General features: G+C 39.2%; 1 protein-coding gene across 2 annotated transcripts in view; it reads left to right on the top strand.

The window, feature by feature from the left end:
- The window catches only part of PSIP1 (PC4 and SRSF1 interacting protein 1), a 148,781-nt gene extending 130,156 nt beyond the window's left edge, over positions 1–18,625 (top strand). For both annotated transcript variants that reach the window (XM_077475125.1, XM_077475126.1), the window contains 3 exons: positions 10,129–10,345; positions 13,863–13,965; positions 15,902–18,625. In XM_077475125.1, the coding sequence (XP_077331251.1) occupies positions 10,129–10,345; positions 13,863–13,965; positions 15,902–15,971 (390 nt within the window). In that variant the 3' untranslated portion in view covers positions 15,972–18,625. The remainder of the gene's footprint in view (positions 1–10,128; positions 10,346–13,862; positions 13,966–15,901) is intronic.
- Positions 18,626–19,585: the final 960 nt, after the last annotated feature.

The raw sequence follows: 19,585 nt of genomic DNA, 5'->3' as shown, positions 1-19,585 counted from the left end.
GACTGTAAGTGATGGAAAATATCCACACTGGGACACGTGGAAAAAAATTAGGGGGTTTTAACCCTCCCTTGCCTTTTTAGTCCTGCTTCAAGTTCAGAGGAGTTTTAACTAAACTTTAGATTCTATATCTTGGCGTACAGGACACAGGCCACCCCCCTCAAATTCTCCTTGTTACTTTGCATTGCTGGCTACAAAACTTAGGACTCGCAGTAGAGAAGGGTAGGGTATTGAGGAAGAAGTGTCCTCAAATACTTGCCAGTGTCCAATCGCCTGATGGTATGAGCTTAAAACCTATGACAGGGGTTGACAAATTTGCTTGGAATCTAGGAGCCAGGTCCATGACAGCGATGTGGACCTGTCCCTGGCCTGACATGGAGACGAGTGAGGGGAAGATAGCCCCCAGCCCCCCACCTGTCTCCAAGTCATTGCCCATAGCTCTTAGAGGGACACTTTTTTTTATTTTTTTCAAATGACGATTTTTTTTTTTAAATTGCATTTTAGTGTAAATATGAGATGTGAGGTCTCTCTGACCCCAGATCTCATATATAAGAGGACCTGTCATGCTATTTTCTATTACAAGGGATTTTTGTATTCCTTGTAATAGGAATAAAGTGACACACATTTTTTATTTTTTTTTTAAAAGAACAGTGAAAAAAATAAAAGTTAAAATAAGAAAAGCATAATAATTTTAAACGCGCCCTGTCCCGCCAAGCTTGCGCGCAGAAGCGAACGCATATATGAAAGCGATGTTCAAACCACACGTGAGGTATCGCTTCAATTGGTAGAGTGAGAGCAATAATTCTAGCCCTAGACCTCCTCTGTAACTTAAAACGTGCAACCTGTAGAATTTTTTTATACGTTGCCTATGGAGATTTTAAAGGGTAAAAGTTTGTCGCCATTCCATGAGCGGGCACAATTTTGAAGCATGACATGTTGGGTATCGATTTACTCGGCGTAACATTATCTTTCACAATATAAAGTTAAAATTGGGCTAACTTTACTGTTGTTGTGTTTCTTTTCTATTAAATTATTTTTCCCCAAAAAAGTGCGCTTGTAAGTCCGCTGTGCAAATACGGTGTGACAGACAGTATTGCAACAACCACCATTTTATTCTCTAGGGTGTTGGAATAAAAAAATATATATAATGTTTAGAGGTTCTAAGTAAAGGGAAGGAGATAGGCTGGCAGGCAGGGGAAGCTCCATTAGCATTGCTGGTTGTCATTCAAACGGCCACCATAAGAGGGCGCTAGATTCCAGAAGGAACCATAGGATCGCAGAAGGCCTCAAAGCTGCGGGCTCAATTACCAGCAGCGCGGCCCGACGCGATCACGCCGGAGGGGGCCACGGAGACAGGATACCCCCAGCTGTGCTGCCCCAGGTCGCTAATTCTAGTCGCAAATGCGACCTGGCACCCGGGTTTTGTTGAGCCCTGACCTATGGTGTATAAATAAGTTTCCTGTGTCCAGTACTGTACGTTAAGATGTGAAATTTACAGATAATTAAATTCCTCTGTGCTGCTTTTCACATTACAAGTCTAGGAGATAAATATTTGAGAACTATGCATGGGAGGGTTGATATTTTATGTATGCAACTGCTAACCACTACCCTACCTGCCCATGGTCTTATGATGTCCGGAGATGAGATCTCCAATCCTGGGTGGGTGTCATATGACGTCCTCAGCTTCCTGGCGGTATAGGGGGTGCGCATGCCCGGCAGCCACAATGTCCGCCGGGCACCAGCGATCGCTCGTTACAGAGCAGGAATGTGAATTTGTGTGTAAACGCTAATCCACGTCTTAGGGGAGAGGAAACCGATTGTGTGTTCAAAGTATATTAGAACACCGATCGGTCTCCTCCTCTAGACGGTCCCATAGCCCCACAGTTAGAATCACTCCATAGGTAACACATTTAACCTCTTGATCGCCCCGTGTTAATTCCTTCCCTGCCAGTGACATTTATACAGTGTTCAGTGCATTTGTATAGCACTGATCGCTGTATAAATGTCAATGGTAACAAAATAGTGTCTTATCTCTCCGCTGCAATGTCGCGGTCACGATAAAAATTGCAGATTGCCGCCATTACTAGTAAAATGGCGGTATAACTTTTGCGCAAACCAATCAATATGCGCTTTTTTTATACCAAAAATATGTAGAATACATATTGGCCTAAACCAAGTCAACTTTTTATTTATTTTTTATTAGGATATTATAGCAGAAACTAAAAAATATTTTGTTGCTTTTTGTTTATAGCACAAAAATTAAAAACTGCAGAGGTCATCAAATACCACCAAAAGAAATCTCTATTTGTGAGGGGGGGGGGGGCGAATAATTTAATTTGGGTACAGTGTTGCGTGACCGTATAATTTATCATTCAAAATGTTACAGCTCTGAAAATTGGCGTGGGCAGGACGAGGGTGAAAATGCCAGGTATTGAAGTGGTTAAACAGGTCCTGATGAGGGGGAGGAGACTCGGGAGGGAGCGTGACCACACCTAGACACACGGGTGAGGATTGGTTCCCCCCATACGGCTGCGATACAACTGCAATGCCTGGCCTGATAGCGGCCTCGGCAGCCTCGCAATAGCCTCTCCCCGCTCTCCCTACGTGGCCTACTCTGCAGAGCCCGCTTGTTGCGCCCCTTACCTCCGCTGTCGCTGTCTCCCGGGGCTCCGTGCGGGAGCGGGAAAACGCTGCCACGGGGACGACCTGACGGAGCGGAGACGAGCAGAGCCGAGTCTGGTTCGGTGTGTCTCGGCTGGGGGGATCGGTGTCTTGCGCGGCGTCTCGGACAAATCCGACGGCCCGCGGATTCCCGGAGGAGCGGAGTGGTGGCGCCGGACGCCCTCTGGTGGCGAAAGACGGCAACTGCGGAAAGAGGAGTTTTGTTCTGCTGACAATAAAGTGCTTAAGACGGAGAGGCTAAATCTACACGAGAAGGTATGAAGCTATAACCACATACAGTTGAAAGAACTTAACAGAGAAATCTCAGAGAGAGGAAGAGAGAGAGTGAAAATGTGGTATGTGGACTATACTATAAGCTATTGAAACACTGGAGAATTTTTTTTCTGATAGATGGATAAATGGTTACTAGTACTCTAAGTGCATTAAAGGAGAATATATGCAGAAGTTGATACCGCTAATAACTTGTGCTAAAAATCCTGTAGCGATTGAACTGAAAAAAATGGTGCTGTTTTATGCTAATATAGCAAATAAGAGAGACTCTGAGTGTGATAAAGTGACTCTAAATTGGTGTTTTTTAATAGACCATTTTGTTTTCCCCGTTTGTATTGGACTCTCCCTGTAAGTGACAGTAGCAACCTGGTTAACCCGAGAATGTGTGCAAACGAGTCTAATGTAATGCAAAAGAGTAGATGCTTCGTAAGCGTGGGAAAAGTCTGAGTGCTGATACTGAGTGTTTGGTACTTGTTGGCCTAGTCCTATACTACAGAAATATACACAAATCAAGCTACAGCAAGGTCAAACCGTTACGTTAAGGCGTCCCCTTATGACAAACGAGGAATGAGCTTGGGTCTGAAGTTTATATGTAATAAATATAAACTGAAATCATAATAAAAAAATAAATAACAGACTATACGGTGACAAATAGTGGCACAAGTGTGACATTTTACTTCTTGGGACTGAGCAGATCTTAGATAATGAAGGGAAAGACCTCTAAGACAGGAGCAATTCCTAAATCACCCCGGCGAAGCCTGGTTGTGAGTCCTGGCTCCATGAATAAATTTGTTACTCAAATTGGGGGTTCAGAGAAAAAACAACTAGAGAAGCAATTGCAAACAAGAAGTTCCCAAGCAGAAAATAAAAACAAAAAGGACAAGGAAAAGAGGGGGGAAAAGACAACAAGCTCAAAACAACTCCCTACAGGCCCAAGAGTATATGCCGGAGGTTGAGACTGATCAATCAGCTGATTTAGATCATGAAATAGAGGATACACAGTCTCACTCGCTGCAGCTTGAAAATCTGTTAGCATTGCCTACAAAAAAGAAATAATTTCTATGTTTGCAGCATTGGAAAATTCTATGAAAAAGGAAATGGATAGAGTACATAAGAATCTTGCTCATGTACTGGAACGGGTAGAAGAAATGGAAAAAAAAGTGGAAAAAGAAGCAAACATAATAAAGAAATTAGAAGCCGAAGTAATTTCTTTAAAAAAAGTTCAACAAGAGTAAGCATATAAAGTAGAGGACCAAGAAAATAGGGATAGAAGGAAAAATATAAGAATACAAGGTTTTCTGGATACTGTACAGCAAGAAGATTTAACAGAAATGATAAAAAAAGATATGTAACCCATTGATGAATAAAGAAATAACAAATCCAATAAACATCGAAAGGGTGCATCGCTTAAGGAAACCTAAAGAATTGTCGTAGGGTATTCCACGGGACATAATAGTGCGTTTCCAGCAGGAAGAAGATAAAAATCAAATATGGAAAAACATAAGAGTAAAAGCACCAATTGTATATGAAGGAAAAGATATACAGATATTCCAGGATCTATCTCCAGATACCTTGAAAAGAAGAGCACTAAAAGCTATTAGCAGTCTTGATTGAGAATGGGGTGCAGTATAACTGGGGGTTTCCTGCATGCCTAATAGGCAGAAAGAACGGACGGACTGGGAGACCGAGACAGATGTAACAGAATTTTGTAAAAAACTTGATATTCCAGTCCCAAGGATCGGGGCGTAGGGTGGTGGAGGGGAGACGGCTGGGGGATGAGTGAACCCCCCTCTCTCCTGTAATAGGGGGGGGGATAAGTGATAGCAGCCGACAGGCAGGACTGCATGTCCCTTTTGCAAACCCCAGTGTTGTCTCCCCTCCCGTCCCCCCCCCCCTCTAAAGGGGGGGAGATGGGGAGGGGACAGGGAGGTAGTGGGGGGGGGGGACTGAGATCCTCCAGGCATGTCTAGTATTCATCTCGCAAGTAATAGGCGAGATGGATGGCGACACGGCCGAACAGAACTCCACCCTAGGACATAAGGACATAAGGAACAAGGAGGTTCCGGAGAAATTATCCCAGACCAAGGGGTCAAAATTACATCAAATGACGGGACGGGAATGGGGGGGGGGGTGGGGAGGGAGGGAAAGTGGGTTGGCCCGAATCCAATAAGAGAAATGGGAAAGATTTTAGAAGTACTGGATGGCAGAACTTAAGATAGTAACATACAATGTGAGAGGAATGAATTCTCCAAGGAAAAGGTTTAATATTTTTGAAGACCTGGAGGGCTATCTTGCGGATATTTTTTTTTTTTTTTTTACAGGAGACGCATCTAGCCCTGGATTCCAATTCTCGGATAGATACGGGAAAATATTCAACTTGGTATTATGCTGATTCCCAGATTAAGGGATCTAGGGGGGTCGCTATTGGGTTTGCAAAAGCTGTTGGGTGGAAGTTAGATGAGATGAAGGTGGACCTGGAAGGGAGGTTCTTACTCTTAAAGGGTAATATACTAAGGCAAAAATACACATTAATTAACATTTACTGCCCCAATAAGGCCCCAAAAAAATACCTAAATAGGATATTGAAAATAGATAAATATAAACAAGGCCATGTGATCATAGCAGGGGACTTGAATTTTACCATGAAGCCCGAAATAGACAGTACATCAGTTATTCCCCTCCAAGAAATTAAACACAGAATATTAAAAAAATTTTTTTACATACAACAGCTTGTGGATGCATGGAGAGCATGTAACCCGGTGGAAAAGGATTATACATATTACTCTCCGGTTCATGATACTTATGCAAGACTGGACTATATAATCTTAGACCATGAAACGTTAGAAAAGCTGGTAAATGTCCAGATAGGTAACATTACAGTATCGGACCATGCCCGGTAATAGCTAAAATTAGGCAGTGGGAAAAAGAGCACAGAAAGGGGACTTGGAGACTTAATGAGGCGCTGATTGAGAACAAGGAAGTTGAGAATAATATAAAAACAGAGATCGAACAATACTTTAAAATAAATGACACCATAGAAGTCTCCAAAGCCACCTTATGGGAAGCGCATAAAGCCCTAATTCGAGTGAAGTTAATCAGTATAGGCTCTGGTAAAAAAAAAGAAAGCGAAGCAAGATACGATAACTTAAAAAAAAGTGCTTTACGAGTTGGAACAAAAACATGAGATGTCTAGATAAAGATATACAAGGAGATCATCCAAAAACATACACAATTAAATGATTTGATAGAGCAAAAACATAGAAGTGTGTATAAAAATGTAGCTAAAGAGATCTGTGGGTGAATAAAACGGGGAAACATCTGGCAAGAATAGCACGGGGAAAAAAAGCCTTAAATTATATTGAGAAGATTAAAGATGAACACGGGGAAGTAAAATTTAGAACGTCAGAGATCGCAGAGGCCTTTAAAACATATTACAAAACCTTCTATTCAATAAGAAGTAATGAGTCAGGGGCACAAAAGGAGAAAAGGAAAATTAAAATTCAGCAATACTTAAGTGAAACAGATTTACCTAAAATATCAGAAGAAAGGGCCAAAAGTTTAAAGGAGCCAATTAGGCCAGAAGAAATATATAAAGCAATAAAAAACACCGAATGGGAAAAGTCCAGCCCCAGACGGTTTCACAATCAGGTATTATAAGAAATTTAAACATCAATTGGTCCCTGAATTATGCAAATATTGGAATAGATTGGGTGAAAATGAGAGTATGAGGAAAGAGGCCTTATTGGCAAATATAACAGGTAAGGATGAATCCATCTGCTCCAACTACCGGCCAATAGCTTTTTTGAATGCTGACACAGTTATACGCGAAGGTATTAGCAACAAGAATAAAAAACTTGATGCCGGAATTTATAAATGGGGACCAGGTAGGATTCATCCCAGGAAGGGAGGGACGAGATAACAGTTTGAGGACTCTGCTTCTTATAGCTAAAGATAGGGAAAATAAACCCCCAATGGTATTGATTTCTATCAATGCCGAAAAGGCATTCGATAGAATTGACTGGTGTTTTATAATAGAAACTCTCCGAAACATAGGCTTAGGCCCAAAGATGCTAAAGTGGATCAATAATCTATATACACAACCAACAGCTAGAGTGGGAGTATGTCGTCCGCGTTTGAAATGCTAAATGGGACAAGGCAGGGTTGCCCACTCTGCCCCTGCTATACGTGATCGCCCTGGAACCATTTTTGGCAAAGATTCAAAATAACGTAAATATAAGTGGGGTTAAATGGAGGGAAGAAGACCATAAGGTAGCGGCTTACGCGGGCGACCTACTCCTATATATTACCAAACCAAGATTGTCCTTACCTAGCTTAATAAAAGAAACAAAAGAATATGATGCTCTTTCAAATTTTAAAATCTTATAAAAATAGTTATATTGAACATAGGATTGGATAATGAGGAAGAGATGTTATTACAACAAGAATATCCCTTTACATGGGGGAAAAAAAAATAACATACCTAGGCATAAAAATAAGACGGTCCAGGACCTATACCAAGCGAATTATATCCCATTTAGTAAACGAAATCAAAACAGTGTTAAGGAATATAAGAAAGGGATCAATTTCTTGGACGGGTAGAATTAACATCTTGAAAATGGTGGTTCTACCTAAAATCACCTATAAACTTCAAATGCTTCCAATTAATATTCCAAATAGCTTCTTTAAAATAATAAACACTTTTTTTTAATCTATATGGCAAAATAAAAAATCGAGGATAAATTACAATATATTAATTAGGGAAAAAAAATGGTGGGATGGCTTTGCCAGATATTTATAGATACTACAGCGCAATCACGTTGGCGAGAATGATGGAATGGGCAAATGTGGACATGGAAAAGAAGTGGGTAAAAATGGAAATGGAGTCACTAACAGGCACACAATTAAAAAAAATTATCTGGATCCCGCCAAAATTTAGATTTAGAATAGGTATTAATAAGGCACATGAAATCGCGATAATAACATTAAAAATATGGGATGCACTACAACGGAGAAATAAATGGGTTTATAATTCTCCATTAATTCCACTAGAGGGCAAAGATTTTTTTTTTATTCCAGGAAAGGGCATTCAATTAGGTAAACAAATGGAAAATATACAATTTAAAAGAAATCATTTTATGCGGTGATTTGATGTTAAAACAAGATATACTTAAGAAGTATGGTTGGCAAAATTTAAAGGAATGTGAGTATGTACAGATTCAACATTTTGTTAGTTCAATTCCAAAACCCATAAGAGATGAGAATACTTTAACACCCATAGAAAAATTATGTTTTTCTAAAGTAAAAGTAAAGCACTGTATGTCAAGAGTGTATGAGTTTGTCGGAAATTGAGGCACAAGACAGTATAGCAGCTATAGTAAAATGGGAAGTGGACATGGGTATCAAAATAGAGGAGAGGCAGATGGAGTCAGTATATAGGCAGATGTCAGACACAACGTCTAGAGAGGTTAATTACAAGTGTATGATGAGATGGCAGTTAACTCCGGTTAGACTGCATAAAATAGATCCCTCTAGATCTATGTACTGTTGGAGGGAGTGTAAATCACCTGGAACAGCATTTCACATTTGGTGGGAATGTCCAGAGATAAAGCTATATTGGCAGGAGATTTTAGCCTATATAGAAATAATAACCGGAGAAAAAATACCATGCTGCCCGTTGAAATGTTTGTTCTATGGAGTAGAGGAAATAAGTAGTAATTCACAAACGAAAATTAAAAAGGAAAAAAAAATTAATACGCTGGTAGCTTTTTTGCTTAATGCGGCAAAAGCCCTGATACCGGTAAATTGGTCACAAGTTAAAAAACCCACTATCAGAGAATGGGTGCAGAGAATTGAACATACAAACAATATGGAATATTTAATTAAAATGGAGAATAACCAAATGAACAAATATTGGGCAGTATGGAAAAAATGGAGATCATTCAAAAGCACTGAATCTTGCATCTAGGTATTAGTAGAATAAACAGAGGAGGAAGGGCCAACAAACATAGGGGAGGTTGGGTGGAGGGTTAGGGTATATTCTGGGAAAGCGGTGGGGAGGGAAGATAGGAAATATAAGGAAAGTAAGCAAGTAAGATAAAAGGCCATGGATCGTATTGTAAAGAACATTTGTTCGATAGTTTTCTTTTCATTCATTGTATTGGTGGCCTGTTTTATTTTATTTTCCTTTTTGTTACTCTCCCTGCTTGTTGTTGTAAAAATCAATAAAATTTAAATTCTAAAAAAAAAAATGAAGTGGTTAAACAGAGGTAGAGGTATGGTGGTTTCTAATCTGTTCAGTGCCAATCTACATTTTATATATAATCTCTCCTAAAAATATGGAGGTGGAAGCATGTAAAAATGTAGGCAGCCTTAAATGACATTAAAGTGAAATTTTACCAACAACTTGATGAAAAATCTGGTTCTTTGGCAAGGAACATACTTTTCAGATTTATAATTATGCTACCAAAATAAGTGCGTGCTGTAAATTGCCTCCAACATTGCTCCTGTTTCTTCTTTCCAGAGGTTGCCATTTTGCTGAAGCCCTGAGCAGCGCAAAATCTTTAGGATGTCGGCAATTCATCCTCTAGTACAGTGATGGCGAACCTTGGCACCCCAGATGTTTTGGAACTACATTTCCCACGATGCTCATGCACTCTGTAGTGTAGTGGAGCATCATGGGAAATGTAGTTCCAAAACATCTGGGGTGCCAAGGTTCGCCATCACTGCTCTAGTAGCTCAGACTTTTGGCACAGTGCCAACAAATGGAGAACTGAGCATGTGCAAAGTACAGTGTATAACTGGATTTTAAACTGTATAGGAAGTTATTTTTTATAATTTTTACATAGCTATATCTGCAAAATGGGCCAGTCTGAAGTGATCCAGCAGGACTTAATTTTCTGACTAAAGTTCTACTTTACTACACTGCAGTAATTTGGCATAGGGGAGTTTATCAAAACCTTTGATAGCCCATAATCTGGAGCAGCTTTGCATGACAACCAATCGGCTTCTAGCTTATTTTTCCACAAGCTGTAAATAAAAGCTGATTAGTTGACATTTGCTCCAGATTCTGTTCCAGATTTAATAAATGCCCCTCTTTAAATTTTGCTTTTAGAAGTGGTTGAGTAAGGAAATAAGAAATGTAAATAAATATTTAATATGTTTTGGATTATTTCTTGATAGATTCGTCGGTTCAAAGCCAGTCAGGTTGTAATGGAGAAGGCCTCTATGCTTTACAACAAGTTCAAGAACATGTTCCTTGTTGGAGAAGGAGACTCTGTAATTACTCAGGTTCTTAATAAGTCTTTAGCAGAACAGAGACAGCAGGAGGAAGCCAATAAATCCAAGGATGCAGGAAAGAGAGGACCCTACAAGAAGCCAGAGAAAGAACCAGGCTCAGGTGATTTTGGCAGTGATGGTTTCCATATGCAGCAGTCTGAAGCAGGCATTGAATTTGAATTGTGCCAAATCCAGGCTCTTGTCTCTGCAGCATATTTAGATTAGGAACCCTCGGCTGCTCTCTGCTGCCCCGAACTGCAGCGCTAAAAAAATATATACTAAAAATACACGATACACTCCTTATTGAGTAAATATTCGCTGACTCTCGACTACAAGATGCAATTTGATGTGCAACAATATTATATATACACTCATTCATTCATTAACTTTCCATCATAACTGTGTGCACAAATAGTCCACAAAACAGGTAAAAAAAAATGAACCAAAAAAATCTCCAAAGCGAATGCTTTCTATTGGAATTTCTTCACCACCACCGTGTGTCAACCACACCACCTTCACACGTGAATTCCACACACAGGAGGCTGGTGATCAGTGGAGGCCCCCTTTGGTAATACTTTTACCAGGATGCACCGATGAACTCAGCATATCACATATACATTATCCCCATCGGCACTGATTATTTTTTTTTGGGCTATCTTCTCCTCCTGTTTAATCTTGATCACGCTACTGCTTCAATGCTTCCCAGTATTTGTTTACATGAAAAGACGGAACCATACATAGCGTAATCTCGTCAAACCACAGTTAATTTTATTGCAATAAACCGCAAAATAAAAACTCACAAACATAATCTTTCAATAGGCATAAAATCACAAGACTCAGCGGGTTCGTCAAGTTCGTTGTAGTTCAACACATTGCTCACCCATCCCTTGAAATCTGCGCAATCCACACAAATTACAATCCTCTGGTCTTGTCCACTATCGTTCACCATGTGTCATACACCGTTACCCTGATGCGTTTAGTCTTTAAAAGACATCTGAGGGTCTCAGATGGTGTCTTTTAAAGACAAAACGCGTCAGAGTAACGGTGTATGACACATGGTGAACAATAGGGGACAAGACCAGAGGATTGTAATTTGTGTGGATTGCGCAGATTTCAAGGGATGGGTGAGCAATGTGTTGAACTACAACGAACTTGAGGAACCCGCTGAGTCTTGTGATTTTATGCCTATTGAAAGATTGTTTGAGTTTTTATTTTGCTGTTTATTGCAATAAAATTAACTGTGGTTTGACGAGATTACGCTATGTATGGTTCCGTCTTTTCATGTAAACAAATACTGGGAAGCATTGAAGCAGTAGCGTGATCAAGATTAAACAGGAGGAGGAGATAGCCCAAAAAAATCAGTGCCGATGGGGATAATGTATATGTGATATGCTGAGTTCATCGGTGCATCCCTGTAAGAGTATTACCAAAGGGGGCCTCCACTGATCACCAGCCTCCTGTGTGGAATTCACGTGTGAAGGTGGTGTGGTAGAACACGGTGGTGGTAAAGAAATTCCAATAGAAAGCATTCGCTTTGGAGATTTTTTTGGTTCATTTTTTTCGACCTGTTTTGTGGACTATTTGTGCACAGTTATGATGGAAAGTTAATGAATGAATGAGTGTATATATAATATTGTTGCACATCAAATTGCATCTTGTAATCAAGAGTCAGCGAACATTTACTCAATAAGGAGTGTATCGTGTATTTTTATTATATATATTTTTAGCGCTGCAGTTCGGGGCAGCAGTGAGCAGCCGAGAGATCATTTAATTTTCTTCGTCTTCTTATCTGCTGACTGAACAGTTGTGTTTTATATTTGATGAAAATCGTTTTTAGGAATGATTAATTAGGCAGCTACTGACTATATAATTCTACAGCCCCCAATAGATACGCATATATTGTGTAGATAAGCGCTTGTGTTTATACATAGTGAGGATAGAGGGCGTTTACGTATAAACCATCTTGTAATATTTAGATTAGGGTTCATTTACACGGCCATGTTAAAATTAAAAACATATACAATCATTTTCATTTATGTATGTGAACACAGCTGCATTGTTTTCAATGGAGCCATTTATGCAGGTGCATAAACATGCATTGCATTCATATCTGTAACAAAATGGGCATCTAAAATACATATACATTTATGCCATTGAGAAAAAACATGAACCTCTTTACACATTAAAAATATATCTATTTACTCATTTACTTAGCATACTTATGGTTGTAGCCTAAAATTCGCTGAAATATTGTATCCTGATAGTCACCTTAAGGCCTTATTTACGCTGGCACTGTCAAACCTGTGTTTAGAGAACATTTCTAAACGCATGTCATTTTTCAATGTTGCCATTCACATTGTGTTTACCTGCAATAATAAGCAAGGTTTACTGATTCCTACTCTATTAGATTGTATTGTAACTGTACTGTCTACCCTCATGTTGTAAAGCACTGGGTAAACTGTTGGCGCTATACAAATCCTGTATAATGATAATTTAGGTGTAGTCAGTTTATCTACATTTAGAGAAAATGGAATTCTGTGCATTCAGAATCCGATTAGAAACCCTATTCATGGCTAAACCTACTTTAACATCCCCTTTTACACACATGTGGACCAATCAGTTCAGTCATGTTTTTTCAAAGAAAAACTGAAGTTTTTTACATCCACTATCAAAGCAAAAACAGGCCGTTTGTTCGTGTACATCAGTTCTTCGTCTGTTCCGTTTTTTTTTTTTTTTTTTCTTTCTTGTTTTTTTAAGGACAAAAAATAAGGCTTTGATTGGTTTCAAAAAACTAATGTTGATTGATGCGGATGTAAATAAATCATCATCCGGCTGTACATAGAGATGCGTTGATATCCTGCATGTGTGAAAGGGGCCTGAAGAATGAAAGTGATCTGGGAGGCATAAAAGTTGTTTATACTTTCCAGATTACATTTCCTTTGTTTAGAAAAGCTAAATGGAGAAGCGCTATTGTGAATTAAGTCTGAGACCTTGTTCACACCGGTGCCATTTGACAGTTCCAAATCACATGACAAGATGCACATTGTCAGTGATGGAACTGTTCAGATGGGCGCGACTCAGAAAAAGACTCCTGCACTTTTTGCTGATTTCATTGCAACTTGCATAGACTTCTGTTAAACAAAGCCACAATGAAATCCAAGGTGCAAATGGCGCTGAAGTAATGTTATTTCAAAGCTGCACCAAAGTCGTTCTTCCATATTTTGTTTCACATACACTGGCTGTAGTACAGTTGCACCAGATGTTTCATGCTGTGTGACTGTCTTTGCATTACCAGCATTAGACTTTCTTAAAGCCGTATTAGGCCCAAAAACAAAGATTTCAGCTTACCAATTTAATGTGATGGCTGCATTCCTTTTTTTGGCTTTTTTTGTTAAGGCTTTCTTCTATTTTCATCTGGTGATCCTGACAGTAGGTCTGTTTTTTCAAACGATCTACCACTGACAGGGGTGCTTACAATGATCGGCTTTTATTTATGTAAAACCTTTGTTATCCCAAAAGGAGATTCAATATAAATGACCCATCTGATTCTTACCCCTCAGTAGAAAGTGGAAAAGTATGCATTTTGATGCGGAAACATGGCGCTCATCCTATTTGTTCTGTTTTCAATATGTTTGCAGATACAAAAGCGGTTAATGGTGGCCGGGAAGCACAGGACCAAGCACAACAGAATGGAGACAGTGGTGAGGAAAATGATGGCAAAGACGACAAGACCACAAACCGGTAAGTACCCAGCTAAATGGGTTTAAGCTGGATTCATACCTATACTCTTGTTTTAATTTGCTGTATATGTGCTCAACACACTGCATCACAGGTGTGTAAATGTATATTCATTGTAGTGTGTTGAGGCTTTGACCCATTCAAAGCATTGAAACACACACATGTGAATGAGCATATCCTGTTTAAGTACATATTAGTAGATTACTTTTCTTCAAAAGCTGATTAGGTTTTTCGTAGATAACGGTGATACAACTGTGATGTCAGAACCATTGTTTTTTTTTTTTTTTGGTCAGGTTTAAGTTACCTAAAAAAAAAAAACTGAAAAATTGCATTGTTTGTAGGAGTGCACCTTAATTTACACGTGACATTAACCTTTTATCTCAGTACCAAATTGTGGATAACTGTTTTAAAAAGTCCCCTGTAATACTTTTGCTTGGCTTCAGCTCAAGGACAGTACACCTGTGATAGCCAAATTGCCTACTAACTACTTGCATACTTTAGGGACTCCACACTCGAATGTTGTTTCACTTCCTCTCATTGGAGTCTCACTTTTTATTTTTTTATATCATGAATATGGAGACGTCTGACAAATTTCATTAAATTTCCATATTAACTTGGTAAATCCAGAATGAGTAAACCCCTCTGGCCACAGCAAAACTCTCATCCATCTCACCACCAGGGTCTGAAAAAGACAGCGAAGCTGGTAGGCGAGTGTTTGAACTTGCCACCGTCTACTACAACTGTCTTTAGAATACCTGATTTGTGAGCGCGTTCCAGAGAGGCACTGAGCTGGAGGTGAATGGGACAAATAACATCTTATAAACAGATAATTGATGAGGGTATTGTATGAGAATGAACAAGTGAAACTTTTTAGTGCTTAGAATTCTATCCACAACAAATATAGAATTGGGGAGATGACCAGTTGGCATACGTTAAACAGAAACTGGTCTTTTGCGCTGGTGTTTATTATCTGCAAGGAATGATGATCTAGCCAGCCTCTGTCTGGGAGCTGGATGTATTTGAATGGAAATCGTAAACAATTTTGGTCTTCTTTTAACCACGTAAGGACCGTGTCATGTCGGCAGAATGGCACGCTGAGCATATCGACATATGGGTAAGTCGCCTTTTAAGACGCGGCATTGTGGTTGCGCACACCCCAGCAAGCTCTGTGAGTGGGACCGTGGGTCCAACCGACTTTATGTCCACCAGGAGTCCCATGAAGAACGGGGAAATGCTGATGTAAACAAGCATTTCCCCGTTCTGCCTAGTGACAGGACACTGATAAGACTGCTGAGCTCTGAGGAAGAAGGGATGTTCCCTTCGAAATGCGTCAGAAGCAGTGATTTTTGTGAGTTCCTCTGTGACCTCTGGAGAGTTCTGTTCATCTTTGACTAAATGCTGCTATTTGACGACTATTCATATTACAAGAATCTATACAACTGTTTGTGTAGTTTTCTTCTTTACGTTTTTAATAAACCGCTATCAAAGGATAATGCACAAGGCTGGTGCGCCCCTTTCTTTGTTTGACTACTAGGGTCCCCCACCCTTGAGGGCAGCAGGGTCTGTGTCGTCATATAAAAATATTGCTTTTTTTTTTATTTATTTTGTTTGGGAGCCACTTCGCATGACCGTGCAATTGTCAGTTAAATCGGCGCAGTGCCGAATCACCAAAAGTGCTCTGGTCTTTGGGCAGCCAAATGATCCAGGGCTTAAGTGGTTAAGATGTGCTTTATTTTTTTTACTTTTCAAATTTACGGAATCCAATTCAGTTTAGCTGCTTAATCTTATCCATCCCTAACATCACTTCCATAAATGGCAATCATACCAAATTACCATGCTTTTTAGTTTCTTAAAATTACATTTTTCAACTTTGAATTACAAAATGTTAGTAAATATCCATGAACAAATTCATTTTCAGCTTTTAACTTGTTTCATACAGGTCGACGGTTGGATCGAAAGCTGCAGAGCCCAGCAAGCAAATAAGTGATGATTCAGCCTCTGACAACTAATACCGGAAGAATATTTACCTTTCTGAAGGAGCCGTTTGCCAGTCTTGCAACAAGCCTATTTGACTGCTGAGTTTTAAATACTTTTATATATTGGCATTTTGGTGTGTGAAAGTTGTGTTTATGGAGGCAAGACATGTTACCCGGAGAGGAGTTATTCAGTGTTAGCTAGATTTCTGTCCTAGTTCCTCACCTGTTCAATTTAGTCCGTTAATATCTTCTGTGGTTAAACTACCTTCCTGTAACTTTGTGCAGACAGTTGAGGTTGTATTCTATATGGTTCAATACACTAACTCAGAGTTTAGCTTATGTGTCATCATATTTATGCTGTTTCATACCCCATCTCAGAACAGCTGATGTGAAGCAATGTTTCTTAAATGCGGGCAGCATGTGTCCTCTACATATCATTTTCAGTATTTACCTCTGATTACAGGCCCATAAAGTGACTGTCTCCAGTCAGAAAGCATGGTGACATCTCCCCAATGGGGCCACAGAAAACAATAAAAAAATAAAAATACACATTCTAACCCTTAAGCAAAATATCCAAAACCTAAAAATTGGATAATTCATGTGTACTTAAAAAAAAAAAAAAAAAAACTGAAAAGTGCCCTTTTGGGGGTACTTGCAAAGCAGAGTTAGGAAGTGTTGAACCGTTTATCAGAGATGTTAGATGCTGCTGAAAACAGGTAATAAAGTTCACATTTCTAAATGTAAAATTACACTTTTCTTCTGGTAAGGTGTAGGTTATGAGCAGAAGGTATAAAAACAAATCACAGAGCAAAATATGAATGTCAGTATTCTTTATGGACAATATAACAGTCAAAGTAGTGTTATACTTTAGCACTGTTGATCTGCTTGATAGATGGAGATACGTGTGGCTTTACATAGACACTTGTTTTGCTTGAACTTTACCTTCCGAATTCTCAAAGCTAAATATGTTAGCACAGAAGCAGGAAACCATACCCCTATGCTGAAATCAAGATGATCCGTTTTATCACGTTGGATTTGGGGAGGGTGGCTTACGCACAGGACAGGTTGAATCCTCCTAAAAAACCATGATAAATGTTTAGCTCATTACTCAGATGAGAAAGTCGAAACATGTTAAAGCATTACTTTGTTTATGCCCTGTGTTTTTTATTTGGGTACACATGACCAAAAGGAGACTAAAGTCTCAAATTTAAGTTCCCTATTTTGCTGTGCCACTTTGTGCATTCAGTTTTTCAATATAGTTCTGATTAGCATAAATCAGTTTTTCCATAATGTATAGCGATACAAAAGTAAAGCTGTACTCTAAAGTCATTTCTAGCTTTTCAAGTTCCACACAGTGTCATTAAGCAATACAGCCAGTATTTCTTGATATGATTTTGCTATATATTCATGGACCTGATAATATAGACCTCTTGAGGGGAAAAATGGGAGTCTGCATTGATGACTTCTGAAAATACAACTTGTCGAAATTCATCCAGTCCATGGCCAGATTTACTTTGCTGATCAGAATGCTTGTTCCAAGTCAGTGCCTAAAAAGTATTGAATCCATTGAAAGGTGCACAATTTTAAAAAGTCAACAATGGCAGCTGCCATATTTGTCACACTGCAGGTTTTCTGTCGGGGTAAGGCAGTTTAATGCTTAGTATTCTAGTTTGAAGTACAGTACATGTACCAGTAGAAATGGTGCTTTGCACTCAGCTTGCAGTGTCCTTAGTGAGGTAGCAATGCCTCTTCTGTTCAGCCCTTCTGCCTCTGGAATGCAGTTAGGATATGTTGAAGTGTTCAGTAAGTGCTGCCTCCTAGAGGAGAATGTACAGCATATTACAGATTCTCCCATTCTTGTGTCTGTGCATGCTATGGTTGGGTGGGCTGAGGACTGATGCAGCAGCCCAATTTTGTCACTACTTTAGTTTTGCTAGTAAAATACGTTGACTAGTTAATTTCCTATACACATGTTAATAATGGCACTTCTCATTTAAAGGGTGAGTTAACTCCAATGTCCTCCCCAGCATCTCTGACAACCTACATATACTCTACCTGTCCCACTAAACTGAGATCTGGGTGTGGGACCTGCATGGTGCCACACAGCCTCCTGTACATGCATACCATAATAACCAATGGTTATTATGGGATATGTGGAGGTGCAGCCCACCATAGAAGAATATGGGAGCAGGGACAAAATGTGTCTAGGTTTAAATAAGTTGTTTTTTTAGTTCATTGTGGCTTTTTGTCACAAATTTGCTCTAATCCTTTTAGAATGATCACAATTCACTCCTAAATTGACTACATGCCCTTAGATTTAATGTAGAAGATCAACAAAGTTTACCATCTGTGTATAGTGTGAGTGTACTTGGTTGGATCTAATTTCAATAGATTGAGGTAGACCATTACACTACACAGTTGGTGTAGCATTTGTTCTTATCCAAAACAAAATCTGTGTGACAAGCTTTGCCTAATGCTGTCCTTGTTCTCAATTCCATGTTTGTGCATACAAGAATAGTTTTTTTTTTTTTTTTCAACCAATGTTAATAAAGGTGATTTATTCAGTTTTTTTATTACATTTTTATGGTTATACTGTGCAAAGTAAGCTTGCTCTGTAAATATAATGCTGTGCCATTTTGTTGTGCTTTTGTATTGAAGGCTCCAATAAAACTTGGGGGAAAAAAATACTTGTTTGCTTTCTGTGTGTTCTCACACACACAGTACATATATATATATATAGATACATCCAAAATAGGGTGGGTTGCTTCCTCTGTTCCTCCATTTTTCTGGAGTTCAGTGTCAAGGTGGGCTCCCAGTCCTCCAATAATGCAAAAAAGTTTATCTGATTGCACAAGACATAACAATATAATGCTGCTGTACGGTTATGAGCATACCATGCTCTTCATCAGGCTTTGTGCAACAATCTGCCAAATACCTCATACTTTTATACTAACACCACAGGGTGTAACCTCACAGGTGTATCCCATAGCCACTCTAAATTAACAGACTAAATCTAATGCAATCTATATAATGCTAATACAAAACTAAATCTATACAATACACCCATGTCTCCTATCCTGTGTGGTTCTATTTAATCTGACAAACATGAAATTCACTCCCCACAATCTTTATAGATTGTAAGCTCTAAAAAGTAGGACCCTCTGATTTCTACTATATTAAAGTGTATTGTATTTATCAAACTCCCCAACTTTCTTACAACTAACGCAGCCCTGCCAGATGTAAAAAGACAAGCGCTTACACCCTAAAATGTGTGTATATCTTCTGGGGACTGTGGAATAACGTTCAGCTGTTGAAGCTGGCAGGTTGGAGATTGTCCGAGCAGTGAGGAGGAGATTGAGTGGTGCGATATATAAAGGGAAAGGAAACCTGCATTTACATCTAACAGGATTTTTTGATAAGATCTGTGAAACCAGCTGAGTCTGGTAAGAGAAATACCAAAGGGGGACTTCTCACTGGCACCGACTTTCTTTGGTGTTTGCATGTGTGCACGCGTGGAGGTGTATTCCGGACAATGGTGCAATATATGTCAAGAGTTTAACAAACTATGTTAAATTGCTGTGAGATTAAAAAACTCACCATCAAGCGCTAGCATTTTAAGATGGACATAAAATGAGACAGTTTTTAAT

Source organism: Lithobates pipiens, unplaced genomic scaffold (assembly GCF_037356315.1).
Source record: "Lithobates pipiens isolate NorthernLeopardFrog02 unplaced genomic scaffold, aLitPip1_a1.2 Scaffold_13, whole genome shotgun sequence".
Classification (NCBI taxonomy): domain Eukaryota; kingdom Metazoa; phylum Chordata; class Amphibia; order Anura; family Ranidae; genus Lithobates; species Lithobates pipiens.
The sequence above is the reverse complement of the archived record's forward strand: the minus strand, read 5'-3'. Positions and strand labels throughout refer to the sequence as shown.